Below are 14,823 nucleotides of genomic sequence, written 5' to 3' on the forward strand. Positions count from 1 at the left end.
CCCATTTCATTGTAACTAGCGCCTCAATGCCTTATCAGGGTCGTGTGCGCTTAACAAATGTACAAAATAATCTCCTCCTGCCACTTTCTGCCTAGGTACGGTTGCTGAACTATGGAGACTAGATGGCATCTTGACAGTATCCTCCACCTTTGGAGGGCAGCAGGGGTCTTCACAGTGCCACAAACATTTAGCCATGCCCCCTGTGAGATCTGGATGAAACTCTGATACAGTCTGAGCATCACAATAAACAAGCAAAACCTTTAGTGGACTCATAAAGTGGGCAAACGCAAGACTTTCCACTTTACACAGGCCAAGCTATTTCATCCAGAAATGTCTTTTATTTAGCTCGTTATTGCAAGAGAAAGGTGACTAAAAGCCTGTTTACCTATGGCTCTTTCTTTCTAATCCATACTACAATATAATCTGATTCTGTATTTTTTATGAAAGTTTACAAACCGGCTGTAGCAGGTTCCTAAAGCATAAGATCATGACACATGCCTTTAAGAGCATTCACATGATGCAGTGTAGTATTCAGCTATCAACTTATCTTTTTCTGACTTCAGATATGTTTTATACATAGAAGACGTGGGTACTACAAGTAGTACAGTTGTGTAACTTGGCTTATTTTTGTTTTTATCTTAGGCAAGCTTGGGACCGAGTGCTGTTGCAGATTTTTCTGCTATTAAAGAACTAGATACTTTAAACAATGAAATAGTCGACTTGCAGAGGTAAGAATATATTGAAGCACCTATGTATTTGGTTGGAATATGTGAAATAAACTATTTTTGAATGGATTTCTTCCTTGCACAGATTCCTCACCGTACATGTCTATCTTCTAGAGCAGCTGCTTTCTAAAACTTTATTTTTCAACCAGAGGGTAAGATGTGCTGTATCTGCTCTACTCCTTTACATGCCCATCATAGCGGCAGTGTCATCAGGGACAGTATCTATGGAGCAATTGGACCCCCTCAACCTCAGTTACCTTAATGAACACTCAAAATGCTTCCCGGGAGAGCCACTTGGTTATAATGTTTTAATTATGTCATGCCAAATCTAAAGGTAAGCTACAAACCTTGCCAGGATTGAACGGAGGATATGTATTTTGAAAACTCACAAGAATCATTGGGGAATTAGAGGGAACATGTTAGGGATAACTGCAGTTCCTATTAATCCTTGCTTTAAAAACCCTCACTGTGGGGTGGGGGTGACGTACTGCCGCGAAGGGGCTTGCTACAAAGCTTTATTCCTTTTTGCATGAAGGTCGAAAGTGTGCTTCATAAAAGTCTGCAGTTCCAGGAGAAGCAGAGTGGCCAACTCTCCTAATGGTCCCAGTAAGGAAAACAGGCTGAAGATGCCCTGCTAGAGATTCCAGTACCAGTGAATCAAAAGAGCCTTCTTCCTCTTCTTTCAGTAAGAGAAATCGTCACTCCTGCTCCAGGGATAATGAGGATATCTCTGAGGAATCCCCACAACCAAGGTACCATTTTCTACCAGCACCATTACTGCAAAAGAGTTGGAGGACTTCAGGCAGCAGATGAGGGACATCATTTAACAAAGTGCTGAGTAGGGAACTTTGGCCCAACAAGCTTGGACAAGCTGGCAGAGGCACCTCTTGAACCACAAATGTGCATGCTTGCTGGCTCCGTTTCGGTGCCAATAATTATTGGAGACTGCTCTTCTCAAGCATCTTGAAGTTCCACCCATGGGTGTTGCAGTGCCGGCTTCCTCATTGCGGACACTCTCTGGAGTTTAATCAACCTCTGCGAGCCCATTGTTTGTGAAAATGAGCCATGAATTTTATGAGGCTAATCTAATCCCTTACTGGATGGAGCCCTTGAATTCAGGAGAGGAAGGACTTTCTCAATGTCGCTGATGGCTCTGAAGTCCTTTGTGAACTGGCTTCCTACCTTTAGGGTGCCAATGCTCTATACACGTCCCCATTGTTGGATTTCATGCAGGCTTCTGCTGAAATAGTGGCATGCATCCTTTCAGCTAACCAGTTGCTAAGGTTGCTGATACATTAAAGGACTTGAAGGTGCAGACTAAGCGGTAGGTACACTTTGATGTGAGACATCCTGGATCAGTGTCGTGTGAAAGACCCTGGTGCCATTTATTGCAGTGGTGGCTGATTGGATTATAGCTGCTTCTATTAGGCTGGCCTCAACCGCTTCTTTTGACTGAGACCTAGCAAAGAAGCATCGTCCAGCTCCTATATATCATGACTTCTTGTCCATTAATCCCACTGCTGAGAGCCCGGTGGTTTAGGCCTCCAATTTGCATTCCAAGTCAACTACTTTCCCAACCTTGCCCTCCAATAGGAGGAGCAAAATTAGGATGCTTTTCTGTCACAAGGTGTTTGCCTCGGACAGCCTGGCGTTGAGTGCTGTGAATGCCATCTGCGCCCTGGCCAAGTGCACACACTGCTTGTGAAATCTAATCTCTGAGGCTGAGGAGAGTCTCCCCATAAATGAAAGGAAGGGAGTGTTTCTCTCCCTGGTCAATGATGAGAAGAAAGGTAGCATTTTGATCCTGCAGTCAGGTGTTGATATGGCTGACTGTGTAGCTAGGGACATGGCAACAGGGTCTTGTATTCAGACCTTCCTGGATGCAAATGTCATTGTTTGTCCTGGATGTCCATACCAAACCTCATGACATGCCCTTGGGGATCCTTTTATCCATTTTGGGGGCCATTGCCTACTAGTCACTGAAGAAGTTTAAATTCTCGAAGGACATTGCAAGTCTCTTGGCTTAGCTGTTAATATCTTCCTGCCTCCTCTTTTTCTAGGGCGGGTTCCTGTCTGATCTTTTCATTCCTTGCCCATCACTGTGGGCAAAGGAGTCTAGGTGCTAAGCAGCAAGCAGGCTTAGCAGTGTTTTTCCATAAAGGTGTAGTGCCTGAGGAGCACAGAGAGGGGACATTGCCTTGGCCCACTACCCCCTCTGTTATCCCAGGATCAGAACCCCTCTGAATTGGTCTTTGTTTACTCCTCTCCAGTGAGAGGTGAGGTTATGCTGACCTGTCGGGAGTGGTTGCACACCATTTCCTTTCTGTATGCCTCCCATTCGTGCAACCCCTGCCTGACCAGCTCCTTCACTAGCAGAACCAGATCCATCGAGAGCTTTGGAAGGAGGTAAAGCAACTCCTTGTGAAGGGCATCCTGAATTTGGTGCCTTCTACTGAAGTGAAAGGAGACAGATTTCCTGGACCGAAGGAGGATGGGTGGGCCTGTGCCTCATTGTGTATCTAATGCCGTTGAATTGATACCTGCACAAGGATACATTCAGGATGGCCACCTTAGCACAGATTGTCCACGCCCTCATGTGCAGGACTGCTTGGTTTTGCTGGACCTTCAGGATGCGTACAGCCACGTTCCAATCCATGAGAAATACAATAGATACCACTGATTTGTTATTGGAGCACCCATTACCATTAAAATGTCTTACCCTTAGGTCTTTCCTCAGCTCTAAGGGTCTTCAACAAGCTGTTGGCTGTAGCAGGAACAAGGCTCACCCCTTTGCCTATATGATTTTGAATATTTCTATTGTGCACCAAACAGAATAAACTATATACGTGCGCAGATGTTCACTATTAGGTGGAATGTGTCAGGCTGAGAGGTCCTGTATCCGCGGAAGCTGCTGAACCCCCGACAATCCCCCTGAGATGTATTTCCCAGAACTAGTTTTCAATACAGCTCTGTAAACTACACCCCAAAGGGAAAGGGGGAATGGGACAACAAAACAACACCAGGCAGACTGCGTCAAGGCTAATCAGTGCTGAACCTGCAGAGGATAAAGAATAACATATACACTTCCTTAATTCACTTACTTAACCTTATAATTGGGAAGTCATTAATCCTTAACTAATAATTGAGAATCCTACCTGGTTCTTCTCTTGAAATTTCTTAGAGAAGCGGATAAGAAGCTGAAAATCTCTCTTACTTGCGATACTTGAAATTCCCAGCAACTTCTTACATTAGGCAAAACTGGAAGTCTTAGTTCTTTGTTTGTCTTATTTCCAACATGCACTGGTAGTTCAATTAGATTGTCTTTAAAATGTTCTTTCTTGTCATTTCAAAACTTTTCAAACTATTTATAATTATCTTGAGTCTTTGAATCCTTGAAGAAAGAGGAAACACGTGCTAACTGCACACGCAGGTTATTTCCATTAAAATTATCGATGAACTTCACATAGAAATCTTCCTGGTTGAAGAACACGCGCAAACGGATGAAGACGCGCGATCAAAATAATTCACACGCGCAAAAAATCCACACGCGCAATAATTCACACGCGCAATGGTCCACACGCGCAATAATGTTCTCCTGCAAGACACGCGAAATAAGAACACCCGCGCTATTGAGTTCAAACGCAACGAAGTGATTCTCACGCGCAAAATCACGTGCGATGGAAAAAACACACGCGCACTCAAATGGCACGCGACGAACAGATTCTCGCGCTTTGTAACCCCGCGCTAAAAATCACACGCGCTTTGTATTTCACACGCGCTTTGAATTTCACACGCGCTTTGTACACCCGCGCTAAAAATCACACGCCCTTTGTATTTCACACGCGCTTTGTATTTCACACGCGCTTTGTATTTCACACGCGCTTTGTACACTCGCGCTAAAAATCACACGCGCTTTGTATTTCACACGCGCTTTGTATTTCACACGCGCTTTGTAGTTCTCACGCAGCGTATAGCTTTTCGCGCAAAGGATCACCCGCGCAATAAAACACACACGCGTTTAAAATGGCACGAGACCAACCTCTACTCGCGCTCGGAATACACACGCTAGAAAGCACGCGCTCACTTGAATACGCACGCGACAGTCAAAATCTCGCGCTAAGGAACACCGCACTGGAAACACAAGCGCACTCCGATAGTTCAATAGATTTAGTAGAAACACTACTTTTAACGAATTTTCAAGGAGACTGTTATTAAGATGAACAGATTTACAGTAGAAATAAAGTCACTTATCTCCTGAGCGAATTCACAAAGATTTCCTGCTTCTCCTGTCTCCAAAACGAATTCCTGCCAGCTGAAGACTTCTCCTGAACCCCCAAGAAAGTAGCCGCTCAACTGCTGAGATCTGAAGGATAAAATCCACCAGGCCTAATACTAAAGCAGGAGCAGCCACTGAACACGTCCTCTCAGATGGGGTTTTGATGATGAAAGGCACAGAGTGACAGTTTAGAATGTTCATTGTTGTTCAGCATTGTCTTCTAGCCAATCAGAGCTGTCACTGTGAGGCTCCATCTTGCCTTGGGTCAGAACCAGGATTCTGAATCAACAAGTTAAGGCCTAACCAACTATAATGGAAAACTTCCCACCCACACAAAGCTAATCTGAAAAGGATAATAATAAAAAGGAAACTTGAATAAGAGAAGGAAACCTGACAGAATGTCAGAGTATAGATTCATTATGTATTCTGTAGGACGACCGCTTATCTAAATAGAAAAGTGTTAAGGCTCTTTCTGAATAGTATTAGGGCTTTAGAGGACCTTGGTGAATGGTTCCCTCCTGTCCTCTCCAGCGCAATGTGTGCTTCTCACTGAACTTCAAGAAGTCCTAGCTCACAGCATCCCAATCGCACAGGTTCATTGTGGCGGTTCTGGAAACCTGCTCTGGCATGGCCTTTCCTCCCAAGGACTGCATGGCAAATAGCTGTCAAGGAAAATTGAGATGAAGTCCTTTGCACAAGGTCACTTGATATGTATTCTGGATGAACTGAAACTCTTATGCATAAATCCAATCTAGTTACTTATCTACCTCTACTTCACAGATTTGTACCTGTCGTATTGTTTCCATTGCCCATCCAAAGCATTCCTATTGTTCGATTTCAGTAGATGGAGAAGTTTGCTTTTACCATTCACACATTGTCAGTGCAACCTGTTATGAGGGTTTTTCACCCAGAAATGAGACGCAAGTAGTTGGGAAAGTTAAGGAAATGTTCAGTAACACACAGGGTGCTTGTTTTTCCAGCATGGGGTCTGGCATGGATTCACATGCTCATGAATATTCCCCGCCGTCGGGCCGGGAATCCTCGGTATAGAAAAAAAATCAGTATCAGTTTCATTTCTGATCTGTCTTTCTTAGTAGTAACCAATCACTGGTCTCTGGGTCATACTGCCCACAGCCAATGACTGCCCTCTCCCTAAACCCCGCCTCCGGCAGCCATCCTCAGATTTTTACCGCACGTTCAAGTGTTGGGAGTCCTCGTGCTGTAGCTCTCGAGCTTTTGCTGCGTTTTCGCGCTTTTTCAGGAGATTTTTCTCATTTTTCGGTTAAATAGAGCCTCAAGCTCCACCGTTTCTACATCCGATCAACGGGGATCCGTTTTGGAGTTTTCTACACCCCTCAAGGGTGAAGATTTCGTCGAGTGACGCTTTTGGAGGATTCCAGAAGTTCCGAGGCCTACCCTGGACATGGCCCAGGAGAAAGGAAGCTTGACACCCGGGAAGCTGTTCAGGACCTGCCCTGGATGCCAGCTTCAGAATGTTTTCAAGGAGGACGAGCATTCGTTATGCCTCTACTGTCTCCATGAGGACAAGACGCACACTGAGAAGGACTGTGCGTTTTGTGGGAACATGTCGGAGCGGACCATGAAGGATCGCCACCTCCGTCTCGCCAACTGGCTGGAAGGGAAGAGCCCGTCAGGCGAGAAGAAGAAAAAGAAGTCCGAGCGGTCTTCTAAGTCCTGTGAGGGCGCCCCGGCGGCCCAACAAAAGGCTAAGCACCGCAAGTCCGCGGGCACCGGTAGCGCCGAACCGTCCGGCTCCTTGGCTGCCAGGCAGGGCGCATCCTCCCCGGTGCCATCAACCACGAGCCAATACTCTGGCTCGGGTAAAAGGAAGTCCGAGAACCCGGCGAAGCTTCTGGAGAGGCCCCGGTCGATCTCGAAGATTCTGGCAGAGGGGGAGCGAGGCTCGGACCCTCCCCCCAAGGTGAAGGCCCCAGTCGTCCAGAAGGTGGCTATGGCCTTAATTCACCCTGCTAAGACCTCGATTGAGGATGTCGCCGCGGCCCTGGCTCAGCCTGTGGAGGCTGCACCAGTGGAGGCGCCCTCAGGACCCAGAGTCTTAGTCTCCCTGCCACCGCGGAGGAGTCGTCTTTCAGGCCCATTGAGAAGATCCCCACAAAGTCCTCGTTGGAAAAAGTGGGGGAGGGGCTGGTGGCCATCATGGATACGGACACGACCTCTGAAGAAGAGCTCATCGAAGTTGTGGAAGAGGCCCAGCCCATCGGGAGGGATCCTGACCAGGGCGACGACGAGATCGACGGTGTCGCCGACAAGGCTCCTCAAGAGCCCTCGCGCCCGTCGTTTCCGGCGCCGCAGTACACTTCAGCGGCCAATTTGTCAGCGATTCAGTCCTTATGCTCGGAGATGAGGACAAGGTTGCCCCATCCCCCAACAGAGGTACCTGAGCCAGACCCGACGGGGGAACCGGAGCCAGGACCTTCGGAGAGTCCACTGCTAAGAGGAGGACGACGACGCATCCTACGCCACCTCTCCCACCTCTGCGGCCTTCTCTGCCTTCCCCCCGGTCTACTACCCACGGGGATGATACAGGCACGGGCACGGCTACGACAGGTACAGATTACGACGGAGGCAACGACGGGACATGTCCCCCGTCGCCCCCTGCTTGGGCGTCCCCGCCCAACGAGATTAGATCCTTTCATGCCATGATTTCCAGGGCATCCAAGCTTTTCCAGCTCTGCCCAGAAGAAAAGAAGAAAGAAGGGTTCCTTTACCAACGGCGCGAGGCTAAAAGGAAGACGGTCCTCGCCGTACCGCTTCTTGATGACATCTGGGACGAGGGGCTCGCCCTCCTCAAGAACCCTGCCACGGCGCCGGCAAAGAGGGACCGGTACGAGAAGAAGTACCGGGTCCCTGACGCTGCCCCCTTGTGCCTTTGGGCACAACCTACCCCGGATTTGGTCGTCTCGGCGGCGGCAAAGAAGAAAGCTGGGGGGGGCATCGGCCTCGACATCAACTTCCCCGCCACAGGACGTGGTCAGGAAGTTGGACACAATGGGACGACGGATCATCTCATCCGCAGCGACGACTATCAAGGCGGCCAACGCCCTGGCTAGCGTAGCCCGCTACGACAGGGAGTTGTGGTTCAAAATCGCCCCTCTGTTAGACTTCCTTCCGGACGCCAAAAGGGCTGAGGCCCTTGAAATCCTACAGGAGGGGGAGATTGCTTCGGACCACGCCATCACTGTGGCAACGGACATCGCTGACACCGGTTTCCGTCAGTTGGGCAACAGCGTTTGCTTGAGACGACGAGGATGGCTCAAGGCCATGGATTTCCGCCAGGACGTACAAACCAAGGTTTTGGACATGCCCTTCGACGGGAACAACCTGTTTGGGAAGGCGGTTGATGAGTCCCTTCAGGCCATCAAGACAGACACAGAGACTGCCCGGGCACTGGGAGTGCTCCAACAACGACGGCCGTCCTTTCGGAGCGCCGGAGGCAGACCAGGTGCCTCCAAGGGATCCGGCAGTGGCTCCTCCACGTACCGCCAAGCGGCAAGATCTTTGTCCCAGGAAGCCTACAGGGGACGCGGCAAGTCAGGTGGTGCCCGTCGTCGTCGACAGGGAGGTCAAGGAGGCAAGGCGGCCTCCAAACAAGATTGAACCGACCGTGGGGTCGGGCCCCTGCCGAAGCACCCCGGTGGGAGGCCAGCTGGCGAGGTTCGTCAGCGTGTGGGAGTCCATCTCCACCGACCGTTGGGTGCTGGACGCCCTGGCCCAAGGGCACGCCCTCGAGTTTCAGAAGAAGTGCCCTCGCGTTCCACCCGTGGCCAGGAAGGATAATCACGTCCCTCAACTACTATTGGAAGTAAGGGCGATGCTCAAGAAGGGTGCCATCGAGCTCGTCCCAAAGAGGCTTCGGGGCTCCGGAGTTTACTCAAGGTACTTCCTCGTAAAAAAGACAGGAGGATGGCGCCCCATCCTGGACCTACGACGACTGAACAAGTACATCAAGGCACAGACGTTCCGTATGGTCACCCTCCAGCATGGGACAGCTAGAGGAGGCCGATTTCCTGTCGTCGTTGGACTTGGAGGATGCGTACTTCCACATCCCCATTCTAAAAAGACACCGAAAGTTCCTCAGGTTCGTGGTCCAAGGGCGGCACTGCCAGTTCAAGGCCCTCCCGTTCGGATTGAAGTCGGCACCCAGGGTGTTCACCAAGTGCCTTGCACTGGTGGCGGCGCGGCTGCGCCTACAGGGGATCCACATCTACCCCTACCTGAACGACTGGCTCATCCGGGCAAGGACAAGGGAGCTCGCCGTGGAGCACACTGCGAAGACCGTCCAGCTGCTCACGGACCTGGGATTCTCCATCAACTTTCCGAAATCCCACCTGGTTCTGTCGCAAGTTACCCTGTTCCTGGGAGCCAAGCTCGACACAGTGGTGCAGCTGGCCTCGCCGTCGGAGGAAAGGACCAGGACCATTCTGGGCAAGGTGCAGCGTCTGCTGGCCACGGACATGGCCAGGGTAAGATCTATCAAATCCCTCCTCGGTATGATGTCCTCCTGCATTTATTTGGTGCGCCTTTGCAGGCTTCGGATGCGCCCCTTACAGGAGTTCCTCGACGCCCGCTGGGTCCAGTCGACTGGCAGCTTTGAGGACAGGATCCCTCTCAATGAGACGTTCCGTCAGGCGATCCGGGGTGAGGTACCCGCTCCCATCTGTCGGCGGGGACAGACTTTCAGACCCCAGCTCACCAGGTGACGGTGACGACGGACGCCTCCCTGGAAGGTTGGGGAGCGCACTCCGGAGATCTTCACGCGAGAGGCCTTTGGCTCCCGGAGGAGAAGTCTCTCCACATCTCTCCGCGCGGTGTTCTGGGCCCTCAGGTCCTTTCTTCCGTCCCTCAAGGGCAAGGTGGTGAGGATCTTCACCGACAACACCACCACGATGTTCTACATCCGGAAGCAGTGCGGAACCAGGTCCCCGGCTCTATCCAAGGAAGCACAGGATCTGTGTTATTGGGCCGTCGCCCAAGGGATGTTTCTGGTGCCTCTTCAACTGGCAGGAATAAAAAACACGATCGCCGACTCACTCAGCAGGGAGCTGCGCTCGTGCCACGAGTGGGAACTACGCCAGGATCAAGTGGATTGACTCTTCCGACGATGGGGCGAACCCCAAATCGATCTCTTTGCGACAGCGACGAATTCCAAGTGCCTGAGGTTCGCCAGCAGGTTCCCCCAGACGAGGAGCTTGGGCAATGCTTTCTCGTTCCCCTGGGACAACCTATTTCTTTATGCGTTCCCTCCGTTGCCGTTGCTGCTCCGTCTCATCAACCAGCTCAAGAGGTCCCGGTGCAGGATGATCCTCGTCGCACCGGCGTGGCCGAGACAGATCTGGTTCCCGGACCTTCTGGACTTGTCAACGTCCCCACCAGTCAAGCTGCCGACGGTCTCAGACCTTCTCTCCAGAGAAGGAGGCGCCATTCTTCACCACAACCCGGAGTCACTGAACTTGCAGGCCTGGCTCCTGCAGGCTTAGAGTTTGGAGGGTACGACATCCCGGCCGACTGCAGAGAGGTTCTTGCAAAGGCCAGGGCGTCCTCAACTCTCAAGTGCTACGGACATAAATGGAAGAGGTTCTCTGTCCGGTGCCGTGCACAGAAGATTAACCCTCTGCGGATTACGGCCCCTCAAGTACTGCCGTACCTACTGTCGCTGGTTAAAGCTGGACTGGCTCACGCCTCCATCCAAATACATCTGGCTGCAATCTCCCAATATACCAGGACGACGGGACGGGCGTCCTTGTGGTCTCATCGCCTGGTGAAAGAATTAATGAAGGGACTATTTCGATCATTCCCGCCGGTGAAGGCTCCTGTCCCGGCGTGGGAGCTTAATGTAGTGCTGACCAGGCTCATGGGGGCCCCATTCGAGCCTATGCATTCGGCGCCCTTGAAGTTCCTGTCATGGAAGACAGCTTTCCTCGGGGCCATCATCTCTGCACGACGAGTGGGAGAGATCCAGGCCCTATCTTGCAAGCCTCCATACTTGACTTTTCATGACACGAGGGTGGTGCTGAGGACACACCCATCCTTTATGCCCAAGGTGCCGTCGGACTTCCACCTCAACGAGCCCTTGGTGTTGCCAGTTTTTACCTGCCTGTAACTGTTGTTCTCCAGCATGGGTCTTGCATGGATTCACATGCGAACCCTCCCGCCTACCCCTCTGCGGCTCTTCACTTGGTCATACTGCCACTTTACATGCTACCAAATCTGAGGATGGCTGCCGGAGGTGGGGCTTAGGGAGAGGGCAGTCATTGGCTGGGGGCAGTATGACCCAGAGACCAGTGATTGGTTACTACTAAGAAAGACAGATCAGAAACGAAACTGATACTGATTTTTTTCTATACCGAGGATTCCCGGCCTGACGACTGGGAATATTCATGAGCATGTGAATCCATGCCAGACCCATGCTGGAGAACAACAGTTACAGGTAAGTAACTTGTTGCTTATTAAAACATTAGTTTAGCAACGTCCCACATTTCCTCATTGTGCTTGGACTGGCAATTCTATTTTTTGCAGGCTGAGGACTCAAAGCATAGTTTTCAAACCTTAACAGGGCGAACTGGGACAGACTCGCCCTCACCCAAGGCCTGGGCTCCACCAATCCGAGAACACTCTGCTGGTCGCTCACATTCAAACGCCAGATGAAATAACCCATGTGCCAATTGGCCACTCATATCAGTCAGTTCTGCCAGGGACCAGATTTCTACTATGACCCTGTCGACTAGGTGGAGCAGCGCTTTGAACATATACATGTTCAGGCAACATGTAGTTCTATACAAAACACTGAAACCCATAAATAGTCCCACTATAAATTCGTAACAGTTTCTTAATTTGTAAGTCACTGTTACTTCATAAATTGCCATGTTTAGCAATCAAAGAAACATGATTAGTTTAGGAATAGAGGAATTTTTCCAACCTTTCTTGAGCAATGAAAATCTATTCCAAAAAACATTTCACTCTTGTGTCCGAGCCTTACTTCTGGTACCTCACATTAGTTATGCTTTCAAAGGCACAGTTTCACCAAGTACACTTAATGCTTCTGATCGCCTTTCCCACTTGGAGACCCCTAATACGTGTCCCCACTTGGAAAAGTCTACTTGTGTTTCTTACGAAGCAAAGTCCTGACCTTCTCCCCACCTGGGCAGTTCCTCTTCTTTGCCACACCTTGGGTTCTCGCCTCTCGAACCATGCTTTGGGGTCTAGTCTCTCTATCACTGCTCTTGGGGGGGATGGTTTCTCTCGCCTTGGGGAGGTGGGTGGGGGGGTCTGTTTTCGGGGTCTGGCATCTTCCCACCCCCCCCTGGGGATGGGTGGGGTGTCTGGTATCTCTCACCCCTCCTTGGCGGGGGTGATCTGGTCTCTCACACCACCTTGGGGTATGGGGGGGTGGAGTGTGGTGTCTCTTACTTGCCTTGGGGGCGGTCTGGTTTCTCTCACATTGAGCATAAGGATACATCCCATCAGACTGTGCTTACAAAGAATCTAATTATCCAGGCTCCTCCAACAACTTGAAAGGTTCCCCTGACTTTTTTACATTGTTTGTTGTACTAAAGGTATACCTGATATTGTACTTACTGGATTAAGTTAAGTGATTGATGTTGTTGATACCTTTTTTTTTTAAATAAATATCCTGTGAAGGTAATAATATATTTGATTTAATTTTTCTATTCCATGAACCTGGTTCTTGGGGAGGTATTCAATCTTGGTTTAAGCTTTTGTTTTACTTTGGGTTTGATTTCTACAGCTACAAAACCATTATATTAAAAAAAGACAGTCCCAAGGGGGCATCTATGCTGCTTCAAAGACTGCTTCAAATATTCTGAAGTATGTTTACATTTCCACAATTATGTTATGTAAATTGTTAGGTGGGTACTCCGACATCTTTGGGTTTTACTTGCGCAATCTGATTGACACCTGGCCTAGTAGGATCGCTGTCTGTCTTCCCTCTGTTCCCTTCCCTTGCCTCGTCGCGCTTTGAAACACCTGTTTATAGGCGCGTTATGCCATATCATATCATTCAAGGGTGACAGTGCCTTTATTCTCGCTTAGTGACCAAAAAGCAGCATGTTTATGTTCAGCTGTCAAGCCCATGGATAAAACAGCATTGTCTTGAGCTAAACATCCAAAGCTACTTTCAGTATTACTTTGAGTTCCACAGCTGAATGTAACATCATTTTCTCGGATTCCTGTATATGCGGATACTGCTTTAGTTAAAGGGAGTTCACCATGGGAATGGGAGTCCTTGTCCCCTTGATGGGAGTCATTCCCATTGAGGTATCGCTTTCCAAAAGCCCTAGGGAGGGTTTTGCTGAGCAGGCTCACTTCTCTAGCCTCAAAGGGGTTGGCTCCCACCATGGAATAATTGACAAAGCCTTCAGATTGGTCCCATTTCCTAAAGGGACAACATTAGTTAATCTTACTTCCCTAAACCTCAAACATTTATAACCTCAAACATTTATGAGGGACAAGTAGTGACAAATATAAGATTCTTAGGTAGAATTCTCCGAAATGTGCGAATTCCTCTCTAACTTAGAGACCCTCAGCACGTTTGCTGGACTCTTAAGACTTTTTTGATTTTGAACATGAAAAAAGTGAGATCCTTTTTTCCCACTCATGTAATTTTCTGTGATTTGGACTTGTGGAGTCTGATAAACTCCATAAGCATCATCTTTACATTGTGACACACAGCACCTTCAGTGCAGTGTCACTGGGAAGTCCTCCAGATCTCCCAAAGTTTTAACTACCTTCTCTTGGATAAACTACTGTTTCCAAGAGCAGTGAAGTGAAATTGACTACTTAATGTTTGTAACTTTCTAGACCTAGCACACACTATCATACCATAGGGTGCTGGAGTGGTTACTTAGTATCCCCTTTGTCTAGTTTCTCATGTAACAATTTTGTTACCCTTTCTACCATTAATGGCTGGCGGCATTGGTTTACTTTTTACTACCATTGTGTGTTTCTACCGTGGGCTGCATTCGCAGCTGCAGTAAGGCACCCATTGGTGCCCATTTTGTCAAAATGTCTCTGGTCTTCTTTTTTCGCCATTTCTTGTTGGTAAAGTGCTTCTTGAGATTTATTCTGCGCGCCAAACCACATTTGGTCCCTTTGTTCATTTTGTCTTCGGTGGGATTCCAGAGTGAAGGCCGCCTCTGGCCCCATTAGGTCTGGCAGGGGCAGGAAGTGAGGGAGGTCCCCGAAACTCCCTGTGCTTAATCCCCTTGGTTACAAGAATGCACCCAAAGGTGATTAGCGGCTGGCTGTTCGGCAAGGACCGCCTCCCTGCTGTGTGATTGACAGCTAAGATGGAATGAATGGGAGAAAACCTGCATAAAAGGCGAGACTTTTTGGCTTGGAAGGCAGAGTCGACCACTAGACGAAGAAATCCGAAGAAGGACTTGGAAGAGACACCTGCTGCAACTCCTGGACCATTGGTTTGCCTGGTGAAGCCCTGCTGCTGTGCTGAAGCTCCGAATTTTTTTTCGACTAGAGAAGCCCCTGCAAAGACGACTTCTCCCCTTGAGTTGGTGGGACCAATCAACTCCAAAGTGAATTCGTTTGGACATGCTCTTGGAGCTGGCTGTACTTCTGCTGCTGGAACCGAAGTGCCAGGGAGAGGAGCACCAAACAGATGCCAGGGAGAGGAACACCAAACGGAGTGCATCACTGTTAAGTCGGACCCGAGCCTGTGGACGATCCCCCGGACTCCCAGTAAGCAGGACTGACCATGCCTGAGCCACGTCAAGAGTGCTGGACCCCAGATGCGAGGATTGTCCAGAG

The 14,823-nt window shown here is 49.5% G+C and overlaps 1 protein-coding gene across 2 annotated transcripts in view; it reads left to right on the forward strand.

Annotated features, from left to right (window-relative positions):
- Positions 1 to 14,823, forward strand: part of EPS15 (epidermal growth factor receptor pathway substrate 15) — a 1,698,287-nt gene that overhangs the window by 644,908 nt on the left and 1,038,556 nt on the right. For both annotated transcript variants that reach the window (XM_069642214.1, XM_069642213.1), the window contains exon 12: positions 643 to 728. In XM_069642214.1, coding sequence (XP_069498315.1) covers positions 643 to 728 — 86 coding nt within the window. The remainder of the gene's footprint in view (positions 1 to 642; positions 729 to 14,823) is intronic.

The sequence above is a fragment of the Ambystoma mexicanum genome, chromosome 1q (assembly GCF_040938575.1).
Source record: "Ambystoma mexicanum isolate Mex_15411 chromosome 1q, UKY_AmexF1_1, whole genome shotgun sequence".
Taxonomy (NCBI): domain Eukaryota; kingdom Metazoa; phylum Chordata; class Amphibia; order Caudata; family Ambystomatidae; genus Ambystoma; species Ambystoma mexicanum.